The sequence below is a fragment of the Cyclopterus lumpus genome, chromosome 3 (genome assembly GCF_009769545.1).
Source record: "Cyclopterus lumpus isolate fCycLum1 chromosome 3, fCycLum1.pri, whole genome shotgun sequence".
Taxonomy (NCBI): Eukaryota; Metazoa; Chordata; class Actinopteri; order Perciformes; family Cyclopteridae; genus Cyclopterus; species Cyclopterus lumpus.
Genome location: NC_046968.1, coordinates 14,602,792 through 14,620,411, shown reverse-complemented (window position 1 = coordinate 14,620,411; position 17,620 = coordinate 14,602,792). Strand labels below are relative to the sequence as shown.

The following is a 17,620-nucleotide window of genomic DNA, read 5'->3' as shown; positions in this document are numbered from 1 at the left end:
GTAATACAGAAAGCAATTACCATTACTTTGCTGCTCACACAAAAAATAAAGATTTCTCTGAATTTAAAAGATCCTCTGCTAAGGTTAATTGTGTGGGGTCTTGTCCAGACATCTGGCTGTACATCATTTGTAAGGACTAAATGCTGATCAGTTAGGAAAGCCTTTACAAGCCGTGTCCTAAGTGTGTGTTTTTGGGACTGCTCTGCTGCCAGGGAGTCTGATAGGTCTTGAATTATTTATCTATCAGGCTGCTGGACAGTAGTCACGGCGACCTCGGCCCCGTAGTGCTTGTCTGGCGACATCTCCCTCCAACAGTAGCCATTAGCAGAAAGGGGTAAGGGTGCTAATGAGCAGGGTGCAATGTGCATGGGACCCTCCGACCCTTCCTCACTTCTAGACCCTCCGACTGAATAAAGACGCACAAAGGATTTACAAAGATCTGAGTGCAGAACTTTTTAATTAGGGAAAAAAACGAGGTTAGAAAACGCAAAGATTGAAAAAGAAAGATAGAAACAACCACCCGTTTTCCTATTAGAGAGAAATGTCAAGCGTGGTGGTGAAGCAATAGTCTGTGTGCATCCCTTTGTTGTCCTCCCTGACATTGAAGGCTAATTTTTCATGGTTGTTTGAACTGGAAAATGAAAGAGAGGTTTGCGATTATTTCCTATAAATGACAACACAATCGCATTACGCTTCAGTACAAACACAGAGAGGATATTGCCTTTTCATATTTCATGTGAAAGTAATGGATGGGCTATGCAAAGAGGAACAGAAAGAAAGACAAATGGTGAAAGAAAGCGCCACATGTTTGATTTGTATTAGAAACTGAATGGATAGAGGTAGCAAGAGTTTTTTTTAGTTTTTTATAAGTGGTAGCACTCTCATGGATGTTTTAAAGTGCCTGTGCAATGTAATCATTGGATTTCTTTAGCAATTAGCTATGAGCAACCAGCCAGGGGTGGTTGTTAGAAGAAAAGTTTCCCAGTGTATCCACTGCTGTTTCTACCAGAAAATATATATATATATATATATATATATGTTAGGGTTAACACAAACTGTCTCCACGTAAATCTGTAAAAATAAGCGTACTAGATAAATAAGATAACACACCATCCATCTCAACTATCATGAAAAATCTCAAACTTAGCAGGCCTTTAAACACACATCAATAATACCCTATATTTTGAATCAAATTGATTAGCAAAAATCGGTATTCATAACCTTGTCGGATTCTGTTTTATCTGGGTGTACGCTTTCATAAACAAACATCTGGTTAAGCCCTGGGCTGTGGATGGAGACAGGGAGGCAGGATGACCATCGAGGAGAACGGCAAACCAGCCCACTCTGGCGGGGCATGCTAAGAAATGTGTTTGTGTACTTTAAGTTTACAAAGATTGAAGGACTGGCAGGAAAGCTTCTGCTGGCAGGACTTATGTAAATAGGACCCTTTTGGGAGCTGTGAGCCGGACTCCTAACACGCGCCAAGGTAGGCGCTACATACATCCAACCATGGCAACATTGATTTCTGAGCTAATACCTCCACAGAACAGTCCACAGGCAGAAGGATGCACTACAAAGGTATGCAAATGCTGCATTCAATAAATCGACAGGCAGAGATCTTTTTCAGACGGTCCACTGTACTGGTCTGCAGTGCCTAAAAGGAGATATAAACAGATAAGTACCTGTTAATGGACACACACATACACAAGTGTGCACACTCAAACAAACATACAAGCACCTGCCCGTACCTGGGAAAACCGAGATCGATAATAGAACTTCAGGCAGAACCATTTCAGAAAAGCACATCAAATAAATCCTTGGCCTATCCAGCATTAGTATTTAAAATGAACCTGCTGTTTTTGATGTGGCGTGCTTTAATTTTAATTTCCAAGGGTTTCTTCAAGAAAGATTGTTGCTCTATATTGTGCGTATAATAAGAAAACAAACTGTGGGTATAGTCATATTCAGTGTGCTTATTAGTCAGATATGAAACAAAAGCTGCTGGGTGTATGTCATATATAATAGATGTGTGCTGTCTTGTTAAGCCCAGCAGGCTGTATGTGGCTGCGTCTCTGTGGAGATGGGCTCTGAAGCTCGCTGTACCTGGTAATTAAAGAGAGTTTGTGGCAAAAGCCAAACATCAGGAGAGATGAGCTATGAACAAAAGAGCTGTGACAGTTTCAGGTTATGGGATTTCTGTGTCCCTTTTTTGCCAAATGAAAAATCAATACATTTTCCGGGTTATACATATTCAGAGTGTCCACCATGCTTCCGCCCTGATGGAGAGAGGGGCGGGGGGCCTGTGGTCTAGAGTGGGGGGAGTTCGCCTGTCATAACTGTACCATCGCATTTTCCAACCCACTGGTGAATATTTTCAGAGTTGATGTGATTGCCCTTCATGACAGCGGTGATGTTTTTTTCCCCCTCTCTTTTCAGACACCCCTTCAGCCACCCCCACACTCCCGTCAACCAACCCCAATTCTGTTTTGTCCCTTTGAATATAGCTGCAAATAGGTGAAGGCATTGTAGTGTGAGCTTGAGGAAAAAGAAAAAGATGCATTAATAAAAGGAGGTTGATTTAAGAGGAGGCCACAGTGGAAGACAATAAGCATAGATGCATGGGGTGGGGGGGTGGGGGGGGGGCAGAGAGGCAGAGTGGCAGTGTGACTCTTTGTGCAGGACAATGTCCCTCAGGCAGAGTAGATGGGAGAATATTGCCCAGTGATATTTGTGCCCTATATCCAGGCTTTTAGCCCACCATCCTAGCAGGGAAAAGTACAGCCTGCATCTTCCATTGTGGACATAATATGTACAATCGAGCGGTCATCATCTTGGACATTCAAGGAAGTCATGGTGTAGTGTGTGTGTGTGTGTGTCTGCTGGGACAGAAGAGTGAGCAGTCCCTGAATGCTCACTCCCTGTGTAGCCACATTAACCTAGATCCTCCTCTCCTTCATCACTCAAGTAAAACACAAAGAGAAAAGAACTAGAGCGGCACTCACTTTATCCACTTTATTTGCAATGTATCTAAACATGCCATTATGACGAGAAGTATTTCTAATTAGTATTATTTCCCATGAGATTACACGTTAGGGAACGTATTTAATACATCACATGGTGCTTAATAACAGTTTCTAACTTATTGAGTATCAAGAGCAAAAAAAGGCAGCCACATTAATGTATTTTCTTTCTGTTAAAGAATACATGGCTGCTATGTGTGACTCTTTGTGACCTGAATGCGGTGAGCATCCTTTAAAGTGGTCAGTGACTTTGAAAGGCAAGGGGGATCAAATTAAGTGTTGTTTGGAAGACCTATGGGGCTGGTTTGATGAGCAGGCACCACCTGGAGAGCGGAGGAGGAGGAGGGGAAGCCTTCATATTGTTCTAAGGCACTGTGAGCTATCACTGCTGTTTGTGATTAACTTGGCGTTTAAAGTTTTTTTAGTTATTAGCTGCCCTAACCTCGTACCCCTCCTCCATCTCCTGCACCTCCTCCTATGCTACCCTCCTCCTCTCCCCCTCCTGCCCTCAGCCCCATGGAGACACAAAGTATTCATTCACATTTAGATCCTGAGGTCACAGCAGGGCCAGCAGGGAGAGGCCAGCGAGTCCCCCCATAGACAGGTCAGGAATCTAACACGTTACTCCGACCAGCAGCGCTGAGGTAGCCTACTCTTATTTCCTTTCAAAATGTGAAAGTGTGTGGGAGAGAGGGAGCGAGAGCACGAGTGAGAAAGTATTATAGCGGCAGATACACTTTCATTTGGTGTGTGTGAGTGTGAGTGAGTGAGTGAGTTAGTGAGTGAGTGAGTGAGTGAGTGAGTGTGTGTGTGGCAGGTCTTGTGTTTGTATGTGTTTTCTGACATTTTCCTACATTGATTCTCATATACAATAATGTGTATTTTACTACACTTTCATTCATTTTAAATATTACTTTTTGCTGAATTGATCTCTACGTTTTAGTTCATATAAATGAATACATCTGGAATACATTAGATTGATGAACAAACAAATCAGTATGTTACTTAGAAAGCTTCTTCTTTTTTTGCCAACATAACATGTGTCCACATTTTAACTCAGCGTTATGCTTTATGGCGCAGTGGCCTGTATGGTTACTGATAGTACCATGTAGTGATTTATTGGGTGTTCATAAGCAAAAGCCCTTCTTGTCTCTGGCTAGATTGTGCTTGTGTTTTGCTCTGTTGTGGTTTTATGAGAGGTAGCTTATGAGGGCATAAGGCGGTACCTTCTTTGAGTGAGTCAGTGTGTGTGGGTGTGCACGCACGTGTGTGTGTGTGTGTGTGTGTGTGTGTGTGTGTGTGGCAGAGGGGGTTTCTTAGGGGTCACAGTGTTTTCCTGTGTGTTGTGGGGCGCAGAGGTGCTGATATGAGGAGCGTACAATGCATGAAAGCCCTCAGCATGGGTCCCGTGTCTCATTGTCCCATGGTACCCTCCTGTCACTTTCATTTTGCACCCTCGAGTCCAGAGTCAGGCCAACTTTGATATAAGTAAGGGGTGCAAGGGATGATGGGGGGAGCAAGAGGGGGATTTTTTTAAAAAGTAGGGGAGAAAGATAGAGTCTGTGAAGTGTGAAATAAGATTGCTTTTTATCCGACAGTGCAGCGTTAAAGAAAAGGAAGCTGTCCGGCCCTGGATAAAGCGGGAGGAAGCACACCTCTCTGATTTGCAGTGTGGCCCTGTGAAACCTGGTTAAAATGATAACAACAGCCTCAATACTCATAATGAGAGTAATGAGAGCTTAGACACACAGCTCCACTCAAGAGCCGAGAGAGAAGCAGGTCTCAACCCTACTCAAGACCCGGGGAAAAGGAGAAGCTCCGCTCAACCCCTGCGCTGCTTCTCCAGGACTTATGAAAGACAAGAGAGACAGACAAGACAGTATTGTTGAATGAGATACTGTATATATGCAAACAAAAAAGAGCAGACTGTCACTGCTGTTTGAGGACGACTGGAGCCATTCTCAGGTAGGACTAGAATTCTGTACTTTAAAAAAGGCAGTTATCATCATAGCAGTGTATTCTGCTGAGGCCGAGGATGGAGGAGGAGCCTGACCTAGTGAAAGATATCTACAGTGACTATTATTACTTGCTTCTGCTCTTCTCTACAGTCTGGGAAGGAATACTGGAAAGTGCAGTGGTTACTATCAATTATTTATTAGGCCGTTTGTGCTTGTCAGTCTGATTAGCATTAGTGTAATCACTGCTCTTCAGGGGAAAGGACGGCTGCTCTCTCGCATCTGAAGGTAATCTTGCCGTCTTCAGTGTCTCATCTTCACCGGACGCCTCTTGCATAGCATCTGCTTTTGTCATCTCCACCACACATTTCTTCCCTTTTCCCTTTCCGTGTGTTTCTGTCTGTTGCTGCTCGGCCCCTTCCCTCCCCCCCCCTCCCCCCTGCACCTCATTAATGTGTGTGAGCAAGTTGCTCTCTCCCAGCTTGTATAGAGTGACACCTATGGGCCGGATTAAGCATCTGCACTCACTGGCAAAACACAAGAGGGAAAGGCTGCTAAGTGTCTGTGTGCGTGTGTGCGTGTGTGCGTGCGCGTGCGTGCGCGTGCGTGCGTGAGTGTGTGCGTACGTCCGTCTGCGCGTGTCTGTGTGTAAGATGCTGGAACAGAGAGCCCATGGACTGTCCCCACTGAGTGAATGGCAGAGCCAAGCTGATATTTATATGCTCAGAACAGATGAATGTAATCTCTGTGTCGGCAATGGGCTTATTCAGCTTGCATGATTAGATTAATGGAACTGTTTCATATCATTGTATTAGGATGGTTAATGAAGACAATTAATTAGAAGACAACCTTCGGGCTATTGTCCTTAACATCTCTCAGATTTGGGTTAGAAATGGCCTGCTGCCATAGCTTTGAGTGTTTCTCCTCATCTATTTTCAGAGTTAATCTTTGGCTACAGTTTTAGTGTCTCTTTCATTTGCATCCTACTCTTAGGCCACTCATGACCTTTCATTAATTATGGTCGGCCTGGCTTTAATCATTCTGTAATACCGTTGGAGATGAGATGAGGAATAGGCAAAGCCATTTGCCACTTAAAGATGCAACGCTGCTCCTGGAATTAAATGTCTGCATTTCTGCATAAATTATGGACGATGCTCTGTGTTGTGTGTGTTAAAAGTGTCATATACGTTGATTAAACATCCAAATAAAGAAGTCTTGAAAACAGGAAGAAATATCAGTGCACATGTGAGCAGGAAGTTGGGGAAGATAAACAGAATGAGAATATTGGCTGTCTGTCACAGTAATGTTTGAGCACAACATGTGTATTAATGTGTAGGTGGGGAATTAGTGTCACATAGCTAAGAAATGACACCTTGCCCCACTTTTAAAGGTGAACAAATTTACCTAGGGATTATTGTGTAATCTGAGCACCTATGAAGCTGTACAGTATTCTAATTCTCACAGTTGTGGATATGTATGCGGGCAGGAGTTAGATGGGATTTTGGGACTCAGTAGGAGGTCTCTGGTTTTCTTGGAATGTTTGAGATCCGCCTCACCAGCATGGGATGGGCTGCACCGCATGGAAGTCATGGGTTGCCTTGGAAACATAATAGAAACATGGTTGAAAATAAAAGAATACAATGTATTCATGTGTGTGGGATCCAGAGAATACCTAAATATGCTTTTTTACAAGGAGTCAGTCATCCCTTTTAAATATTTTTGTTTAAACACAGGATCATTGGATCACAGGATCGGCTTTTAGCATTAATGTGTAACAACACAATACATGCACCAATCACTCGGCTCAGAAAGCTGTGTCCTACAGCATTTCTATCAGCAAGCAGGAAATGGAAGATTTTGCTCCTGTCCTGCCACTAATACAAATTCCATCTTTTTTAAACTGAATAACCCCATATGCATGCATAATGCCTTTGTATGTTTATTTAGCCCTAGTGTGCAAGACCGTTTAATATGTGCCTTAAAAATAGCAGCCTTGTTGTAGATCTTTTTGGCATACAGAGAAAAGTACATACACAGCAGAGAATGAAATGTCAAATTAAAAAAATAAAAATCTACCATGCATCTTTTACTTACTTGCATAAGGCATCTCTATTTACACCATTTGGGGGAAATTGTTTCTGATTATTCTATGAATAAGACAGGGTCGGGTTCGGGAGAAAAAACATTTGCTGTGGTTCAGAGATGTGTGAGCATTCAAAGTGTATCTGTGATAATGACACATAGTTTGAGAACTCTATGTCAAAAGTCCATATACAATGTATGCAATGTTTCACTGACGGGATAAACAGTGACGGTTGTGGATAATGTAACGTCATAAAAGTGGGTTTGGCTGTGGGTAGTCAAGTGGAGTGGTAAGATTGGATGTGTGATGACTGCAGGGCGGAATACTTGAACAGGATATTTCAGTAGCTGTTGTAGCATTGTCAATATATCAATGGCTCATAGAGTAGAGACCTGAGCATGAAAGCATTTTCAAAAGAGCATTTAAGTACATTTGCTGAGAATTAACTGACGTGTGCAATAACTGATAGGGCCTATTGACTGCGGCCTAGTTTACTGTTGTCAAATCAATGCTATTGCATGCAAGTCACACTACTTTTAAACAAACTTAACAGGCAAAGGGGATGTTCAGGGGGCACTGGAGGGAAATAAACAAGATTGATGCCCTTTTTATTATCTATTTTTGCTATCTTTCCTCTGTGTGTTACTTACAAATGGCGTTATCGGATATCCATTGTTTGGACTTCAATGCTCCTAAATGACCTGATATATCGAGCTGAGGCTTTTAAGGTGGTTACAGGGGATTTCTGCCTTTGACTTGGCATAAAAATAAAATGAATGGTGGCTTTGAAAGTTTTAAATATTTATGACTTTCTTTTTTTCTTTTTTTTACAACAGCAAGATAGAATAAGTCAAATGAGGCTTGTATATGCAACTAAAGTAGCAGATTGCAGCAGGAGAGCAATGAATTTTTGTGTTTATTTGTGAGGGAAAAAATTGAAGGTTTGTCTACTATAATATCTTCCTTTTGAAGAATACTGCTTATTTATTTTTTTCTCCATCTGCCCACTGCAGGCACATTAAACAGTGGAAACCATATTTTTGGCCTGGTCTTGAATACATGGAGACATATATTTACTTTTAATACAATATACAATACAATACATACATAATAATTGCAATGTTATATGAACATGATATTAAAACATTTTTTTAATAATAAATACATATTTGCCAATAATCTTCCCCATCATATAACTCTGATTTTTATAATACTTGTCAAAACAAATTTCACAGTGATGATCAGACGGCACAGGACAGAAAGCAGATTCTGCCCTCTTTGTCTGCTAGCCTTGCAACTGTGTGTCAGCATATGTAATTGTTGCAAGCTCCTATAGAAAAAAACGCTGCCGTCCCTTTAAGTGCTTCCACCAATTCTGATGGCGTGGTGATTTACATATCCCATCCTCCCTCCCCCTTCAGGAGAGCTGAGTGAGGATGTGGAGGCTGCTAGTGAGACCACCACAAACCAGGAGGACCAAACCAAAGACAGAGAAAGTGGGGGGGAGAAGGAGCTCACCAAAGGGACAGGTAAGGCCCATATTTACACCACACACATTTAGGAAACTATTCACAGGAAACATGTGGCCCTGCACCTGAATGGTGCTGAACAACCGCACTCTTGTCTGATTTAAGTAAACCTATTTTAACAAAATACTCAGAGGCTTTTTAAGCATTAAACACTCTCTCTAAAATACTCCCACTTTCCTGTTGCAGGTTTAAAGGCATTAAACCCCATCAGATACAGTTAGGAAAAACTACCAGTTAGATAATATGCTTAGGTGACATGTGACCCATGTTTTGTCTTTGCTCAATAGGTGATGTAAAGAGAGGGGCCTGTATGTATAATTCCAGTTGAGCCATGCACATGTGATAGCAATGACCTTTTCTCACCTTTGCTACACACACACACACACACTACACACACAGACGACACTTACCTGTGTTTAATGTTATCAGATCAGGATGGTGTTATCTGTCGACATTTTTATTGACAGGTGTAGGTGGTGAATCCTAAGCAGGGGGTTGGGCTTAAGGTGAGGAGAGGAGCTTTAGGCCTGAACAATCTTTGGTCACAGGGTCCCAAAAGAACATTTTGAGCAAACAAAATTAGGCTATTTTTCCAGTTGGAATCTGTTTGTTGGACCTATTATGACAATCACTACACCACATGGTTTACATTTTGAGTAATGTTTGAGTTTTGGTATGATTACGGTCAGTCTGGGAGGCCCTATATTATTTTAACAGAAGGACATTTTGTAATGAAAGGTGACAGCACTGATGATGTAGAAGTACACCACCAGTTAAAGTTCTTATAGCAGTGTTGCACTGTACTGTTGGGGATACTATAACTATAAATACTTAAGCTAGAGCAGTTCTTTGACATTTATTAAAAGAAGAATAGCCAATTTAATAATACCGATGCTCTGTGTGCAGCCAGTGGTACAGATATTTTTTCCATAGATTGTCAGATGTGTGAAAGATGTTGACACTTCTTTAAACACAGGATTTGTACGGCTACCTTTCAAGCTGTGCTGCCCGGCGTTCTCTCCTCGCCATGAATGAAACATGGTCTGAACGTTTAAAGAAAGAATCTGTATTTAAAATATCGTACACTGTATGTGCATCACTGCATCTAGTTATATATATAAAGTGTATGTTTACAGACTGATTACAGGTATCTGAAACATCTGTGAAAATTAAATATAGTTTAATTTTCCTTTTGTATGCACCATTGACTTTGCACGCCTGTGTGTTGGCAGATAAGACATCTCTTATTCGATAGAAGAGAGTTCTGATAATGATGACACTGAACAGTAACAGGCCTGGAGAGATGCTTCTCACTTGTCTAACTTTGTGTGTTACTGCAGGATGTTTTGATTTACACTAGTCAGGTTAAAAGCTGGAAAACAATTCAGACCTTTTGCATACCTAAGTTTTTTTTAAAGTGTAGGGAAAAAAACTTCATCACAGTGTTTGAAGCCCAGCCTTTGTAAAATGTCTTTGATATTCAAACTTCTATTTTAAATGAGGCTGAGTTGTTTGTGCTCTTTGAAAGGGCGACACTCTTCTTTGATGGAAGAAATAATGATATGCATGCCTGACTGAATATGGCTAAAAGTATGTTTTAGCACATCAAAATAAAGCACTTTAAAAAGCATTAAAATGAGCTGGCCGATTAATAATTCACTCATACCTGTGGTGCACAGGAAGACGACTCCTCGCATTAGGATTCCCCCTTTTTGAAAGGCATGCAATTTGATACAAGCATATTCAGTACCTTTCCTCCCCTCTGTCAGTCGCTAATCACCAAATAAGTGTGTTTCTGTGTTTTCACAAAGGAAATATGTGCTTGCATATGAAAAATGTACAGCTTCCTGGCAGCTTATTAGAAACGCTTACTTAAAAATAGCATGTGCATTAGGGAACCAGGTCTGAGGTTCTGTTTGATGTCAGTAAAAAGGTGGGTGGGTGGGTTGGGGTGGTGGGTTCAAGGCTGTGTTGTAGTTTAATGGAAGGGCCCCTTTTCTGTACTTCAAACTTTTTGTCATCGGTGATTACAATACCCAGGCAAAGCAAGTGCAGAAAAACATCTTTTGGGGGGGGGGGGGGGGGGGGGGGGGTAAGGAAGAACTCACAATGCATTCGGTAAACAAAGGAGCGCTTGTTTGGGCAAGTGATTGTCTGAAGATTCTTCTACAGTGGACACACAAAAGGTGTGTTTGTTACAGTGAATACGGCGTATGAGCGTCCTGGCCAACCTGTTATTTATCTGAAAGGTGCTCCGTCTCCCACTGTCTAAGGCTGAGCTGTTTCTAAGGTCCATCATTAGAACTACTGAGGTTTTTCTTCTCATCGTTGTCATGTAGCTGTTGGAACGGAGCACAACATTGTACCTTTACAAATGACAGTTACTGTCAGACATTAGCATTAGTGAACACAGAAAAAAGGCTTCCTCTTTTTTAAAGACACTGTCAATCTTATTTTCTCTTTCTTGTTCCACAACTCCTCAGTATTCATTAAAATCATTTAGAGGTACATCAGACACCTTTGTAAAATGCATATGTATTCAGCATGTCATCTCTTGAAAGATACCTTCATTATTCTGTTGTTTGTTATTTATCTCAAAGATGATACATACATTTACATGTACAGGCATTCAGACATATGTAAATGTCATATGCTCCCAACACCGTAAAGTACTATGGTACAACTTTTCGTGATTATCCAGTATATTATCATAAGTATATATCGTGAGAGAATGAAATACAAATTAACAGTTAAAGTAAGTAGAATATTAAAATCTTAATGTATTTGGACAAAGATGTTCATGTTGGCCGTATCTGCAATTTTATCATTCAGCATGATTAGTACCGGTAATTCAAAGGGTCATTGTTAATGCTCGGTATGAAATATGTATGAGTTGATAGCCATGAGGCTCTTTCCTCTGTCTGGCAAAAGGGAAGAGCTTCTGCATAGGAACAGGATCCTTCATTAAGGCAGGTGGTGCATTTATGCAGCAGCTGAATGTATGGGGATGCAGCAGGAGAAAGGCAAGCTGGAGAGTGGAGGGAGATGGGAAGGTGGAGAGAGCAGGAAGAGGAGGAAGGAGGGAAATTGTTAATACATCTGCAGGCTTGGACACTTTGATTTGACACATTCAACATGAATGTATGAGACAGGTTGTATTGAAAGTTATTAACAGGTAAATTATTCTGTCTTTTTGTTCTGGATTTTTCCGTCCCAAGTGATCAAGTGAAGTTAGTTAGAATAAGACTGGGGTTTATTAAGGCCAAATAAATTGGGAATCCTTTTATTTAGAATTAGAATGTTAATCATTTTTAGATGCCATCATCTCAGCCATGTTACTGCCTTTCTTTATTCAAACATGGACATATGTTGTGCGCACAGCACATGTATGCAGTGAATCTCCTTTCCCCATCACTTGTCATGCTGGACTTTGTCCGTGTTAGCTCGGGCTCAAATGTTACTGTTGTTAAAGTATGTAGGAGAATTTTGAGTATTTTCTGGAGCACCAAATAAAGGTGACATGCAGCAGTCGATTAACTGCTGTTTTTTCCTGTGGACAAATAGACTATATTATGGTATTTTCTTACTTAATGATGCTGGAGAGCATTGTTTATACCACACATGTGCTGAGCATGATGAATAACATCAACATATGTGAAATCTCTATTTATACATATTTAAAACTTTATGAATTTCAGCCTGAACACAGAGTAGGTGTTGTGCGATTGCCATGCCGACGTTTGAAGCATGTACCGTAGACTTGTAAGATATAATAATAGAGACAGTGTAAAGAGATGGTAACAAATTAGGGCATTTCAAAACAAGACATATCATAAAAAGTGTTTAAAAATATGTATCTGATTAGCTTGCATTATCTTATGAGGCTCCTACAGTACTGTAGGTTTCCACTTCTATTCAGTGACCAACACTCTGCCTGTGACACCGGTTCATGTCCAGGTGTGTTGAGTGCAAGAGGAGCACACTGTGGAGGCTGCATGTATTCTGTGTAATGGCCATGGTGATTAGCATCCCCTAGACCCAGCTCTGTGGCATTGCAGTCTGCTCATATTGTACCTTGTGTTGTTAGTTTTCTGCTGTTGCTCATTCAGAAACAGACCTACAAAATGTTATGGATTGTTCTCCGTATAACAATGCAGATATGTAGATTTTATATTAGCTGTGATCGATGTTTATGGTTAGTTTCAATCAAATTATTCAAGTTTATGTTATTGTTACTCTAAACTGTGAGACATTCAGTGCAGTGGTGATTTGTTGTTGCTTTTAAACCCTAAGTAGTATGAGAAATAAGGAGACAAAGCAGTGAAAATGTTTACATATTCATAGCACGTCTTTCGAGTGCTTGTCATCTCTCAAATTGTAATTATTTTTGTCTTTGAAGATAATAGGCCATAAATTGTCCTTGTTTGTGGGCCAACTCCCGAAAGTTCGGTGTTTATGAGTTTTACCACGGGGAGTCTAATAGGCAAGCACCAGTGCTGTGTCTCAGAGCGCCCTGTTAAGGTGAACGCCATGTCATCTTGTTGTTCCGCGCATTAATAACGCTTCTGCTAATTAATACCTCCTTTCAATTTCATCGAGAATAATTTGTCTTTCTTGCAATCATGTCGTTAAGCTGCATAACATCCTTATAATACACAGTTTAGTATTTTGTTTTTGAATTTCATAAATAATAGTACATTATTTCATATGTAGCATCAATATTGGCTTCTTAGTTCAAGGTTTCAGTTTTCCTGTTTTTCTTTCTGCGCAGAATAATTACCTGAGAAATATAAGATGAAATGGAACACTGCTCTTTGATGCTCTGGGCTCTGACACAGACTATAGATTAAAATGTTTGATAAAAATGGGAAAAGAAAAAGGCAATATTAAGGTATTGTTAGCATAGGAATAACAGAGAATGACCTGTAACACTGAGTATCTCCATATTAATGCCCAACTTGCCAGGGGACTAGAGGTAAAGAGTTTCTACATCACGTGGGGCACAGGCTAGTCAGGGGCCCTCTACAATGTGAAGGTGAAAGGTTTTAGGGAGTTGGGGATCAGAGGACACACTTTTTAGAAAGTGTACCAATGAGGAGTCTTTAGGTTCACTGTATGCAGAGGAATTTGGGACTGGCTTCAGTTTAAAGTGATTGGCAGGCTGTAGCTGTTCTGGACAAAGTGACAGTAAAGTTATGCAGCCTCGCTGGCGTGGACGGACTGGATGATAGGTTACGTTTTTTACAACCGGAGGTCTGAAGCTGCCTCTGCGAGACAGGAACTGTGGTAATGAGGGGGCAGAGGCTCTGGAGATGATGAGGACCCCATGTCAGTCAGTAGGAGGGGAATTCCCCTCCGAAACACCAGGAAGCTTTTTCCCATCCTTCACTTCTTTACATATTGTTTACTGTAACTCACATTTTAGAATATGGATAACCTCTCGCCAAAGGACAAAGTCGATTAATGGCAGCTGTGATTACAGTCCGAGAAGATTTCAATGCCAGATGACCTGTTGTTGTCTAATTCAGTCCGTGCTGTGTCAGTCACTCTGTCCAGCAAGCATCTTTTTTTCCTTAAAAGCACAACAAGGCTGTGATTGCTCCAGAGACCGGTGCAGTGTGCTGACAGCCCCTTTGCTGCTTGAATAATACAGTCCAGCTATGGGAGGTGAGACAAGGTGCCAAAGTCCAATTCACTTACGGGACTTGACAGCACAAAAGCCTCTGGTTTACGGAAAAGGGGCATGAATTAATAATCACCTAATTGGCTCTTAGGTTTTTTTCTCCACTCCTGCCCAGCCGTTTGTGCTTTCAAACAAAAGTCCACCCTGTGTATCTGTCAGAAGAGGTTTGGTGTGGATGGGGGATCTGTGTCTAATGACCAGGCAGAAGAGGTCAAGCTAACAGACAGACTCCTGACAGACATTAAGGTCACTGACGGAGTGGGAACCCAGAGTGGTCTCTGTGGAGGACTACTTGTGAATGGGACAAGCATTAGTAATCTAGCCAACCACGGAGGTTTAAATGCTGTGAAATACTGTGGGTTTAGGTCCTAAAGTTCCTTTACAGTCATACAGGGCCTAGTGATGATACTGTAACTTTAAGAAGAACTCGGGCAGAGTAACAGCAATATTATTTATGAAAGAGAAAACAGCAGGAATTATTCTTTAATAAAATCAACAACACACATTTGTTCAACTTTTTGTGATTATATTTTTTCTCTCCCAGTTACCAACATCACATGAGAAAGTTAAACTAGACCTCACCTGTAGTTGTTGGAAGCTATTCTTGACATCCATAGCATATCTCACCTTTCTGTTCTTTCTCGACTACATTGCTCCTGTGATGGTCGTACTTCCTGTTCCATCAAGACCGAATGTTTTGGTCATTGGTTCTGATCTGCTCTTATTGTAGATCCATATGCCTCACGTGTACGAATCTGTGCTCAGACACAAGTTTCCAATACGCCACGTTAGACTGTGTCCGATGACAAAAATCTCTATTTCATTCCAAGCTTTTCAATGTTGCGGTCATCTTTTTCATCACCTTTGACACAAAAAAACTGATACAGTAGTTGGATGTTAGTCATGGTGCCGGTGATGGTCTCGGGTTGGAGGGTTCTTAGGAAAAGACGATTGATCAGATTTATAGAGTCCTAATTGGCCATGACGAGAAAGACTGAGTAGGCTCTCTCTCTCTCTCTCTCTCTCTCTCTCTCTCTCTCTCTCTCTCTCTCTCTCACACACACACACTCTCACACATAAACATAACAGACCCTGAGCTGGAGCCGGTTTGGGCCCCTTCTACAGCAGCTCTCTAGTGCCTTAGCATAAACAGCCACTTGTATTCGCTTATTTTCACAATTCTTAATGTGGAATTGTGAAAGTGGAATATACTGATAATCAATTATGTTTATCCTCTTAATTGGGAGACTGAGAGGACACTTGTGTCTACTTAATCCACACTTACCTTCTGTATTGTATGTATGTACCTTGAAGGTGGAGCACGAGCTCTGCGTTATCTACTCTTTTTTAAGTTAATTAATTCCCAGTGAATAGCAAGTATGTATATTTAAGTTATAGCAGCTGTTTTGCTTGTTTCTTTCTATCTGTGCACAAATGCAATGCAGCTGCACATTTGTTCTTAAAAAAATAAGTCAAGAGCAAGTGCTTAAACATGTTGCAATCTGATGTTGAGATTTAGGTCCAATGACAACTGTTCGATATCCTTCCCTACCGCCTCATATAAGTATGACCCCCACACATGTGAACAGTCAAAAGATCAACCAGATTGTTGAGATGTGAAGGTGACCACAGATGACCATCCTAGTTTTCCTCGAGAGATGACTTCTGGGGAAGTAGGAGTGGACTGAAGTGGAGTTTAGGAGGAGGAGGAATTGGTGAGGACAGTGCCATGACTGAGAGGTAATGTCAGGGAATGGGAGGCTCCTTTTGTTTAACATTCCCATTGTTTATTGGCGGATGTGTTTAATAGGATTGCCTGTGACTGGACCCTAATAGGGCCTCCCTGGCTGATCCCAGTGTCTCTAGGAGATCTCGCAGGCTGCTCTGTCCAAGGCCAGGTCCCCCACTGGGTAATCAGCTCAACTGCCCTCGTCCTGATTAGAGCTGACATGTTAATGTCAGGAGCAGAAGCGTGGTCAGCCCTGCTTAACCCCCCCCTCGACCAACCACCCCTCCCCTCCCAATGCCCTCTGTTCTCAATTGGCCCTTTCAGGACTGTACAAATCAGGCCAAATGTAACTCTTTATGGGCTTGTTAGGGGTTGGGAAGACACCTGCTTAAGTTTCACAGTGAATTCTTTCCACTGGAGACAAAGCGTGATGTTACTGCAGCTCCCCCATGCTGGCTCCTCTGCTAAGCCCGTGCTCAACTGTGATGCCTTTCTTTGTGCCAACTCTAGTTTTTCTTGGAGTGGAGTGGTTTTAAATGTGGTTTGCAGGGGCTCCTGTGCGAGGCCTTGCTTTGCAGACATGATATTTTGTTAATATTGGTGCTGTTTGCATTAAAAGGATTAGCCGTGTGATTCAGCTTGTGAGTACTAGTGAAACACTTGAAGTCGCTGTATTGGTGACTATAATGGAAATCTTTTCAAAGATTGGCAGCCACCCGACAATAACTGTCACCCATTTTTACATTTCCACAGACTGAGCACGGAAGTCTGTATGTCTGTATCCTGTGAATATGCTGGGGTATGACTAATCATCAATCTGATGCCATCTTTGAGCCCAATGGCATGTTCTTATGTCTTGGAAATCTTTGACTTAAATGAAAGCTTGTTGGCATATGTGACCTAGCTTTGAGAAAATATCGAGATTTGCTCAGGGGCTTGAAAAGAGATTTTCTAATCTTCTGTCCTCTCATTCTCTTTGTCACAGTCCACTTGCACATGACTACAACACACAGGAGAAGGATTAGCTGGTTACAGAAATGCCAGTGAAACAGAGAATTTCACTGTCAATCCCCTGCTTTTGGAGACAAAGAACTGAGGATTTTACAAGCTGGGTCAAACTGCAGGCACTGCTTGATTTAAGCATTTATTTCTTGATCCCTTAAAAATGGCCCGATGACTCTTTTTCAAATGATTTACAATTTTGCAGATGGAGAACTGGTCAAAATATAACAAATCTGAATTTGACCCTTTTCTTCCACTCTTCTATGTGGATTCCTTCAGCGACGACTAGGACAACATTTAATTGATTGCACAAGACATGATTGCAAACATTGTAGTGTTTACATTAGCTGACATTCGTCACTTGCATGTGAAATATGAATGGCCAAAACTGTTGTACAGATAAAAAGTAATTACAGAAACAAATTGTGTTTAAAGTTGAGTCTGGTGTGATCTTTACCCTTCTTGCTGTATGACGAGGTCGCAAGATGTTTATGTACCTTGTCTCAAGTTAAGAAACTCACATGGACTGAAAATATGTGGAGAAACCTAAAGTTGCACCCTGTGGCAAATTAATATTTTCATTAGCGGTTTATGGTGTTGCCTGATATCTTGACAAGCC

General features: G+C 41.4%; 1 protein-coding gene across 5 annotated transcripts in view; it reads left to right on the top strand.

Annotated features, from left to right (window-relative positions):
- The window catches only part of zfhx3 (zinc finger homeobox 3), a 132,839-nt gene that overhangs the window by 97,331 nt on the left and 17,888 nt on the right, over nt 1-17,620 (top strand). For 4 of the 5 annotated variants that reach the window (XM_034529647.1, XM_034529648.1, XM_034529650.1 and 1 more), the window contains exon 6: nt 8,480-8,587. The exons of the other annotated variant lie outside the window; for it this stretch is intronic. In XM_034529647.1, coding sequence (XP_034385538.1) covers nt 8,480-8,587 — 108 coding nt within the window. The remainder of the gene's footprint in view (nt 1-8,479; nt 8,588-17,620) is intronic. 5 annotated transcript variants of the gene reach the window in all.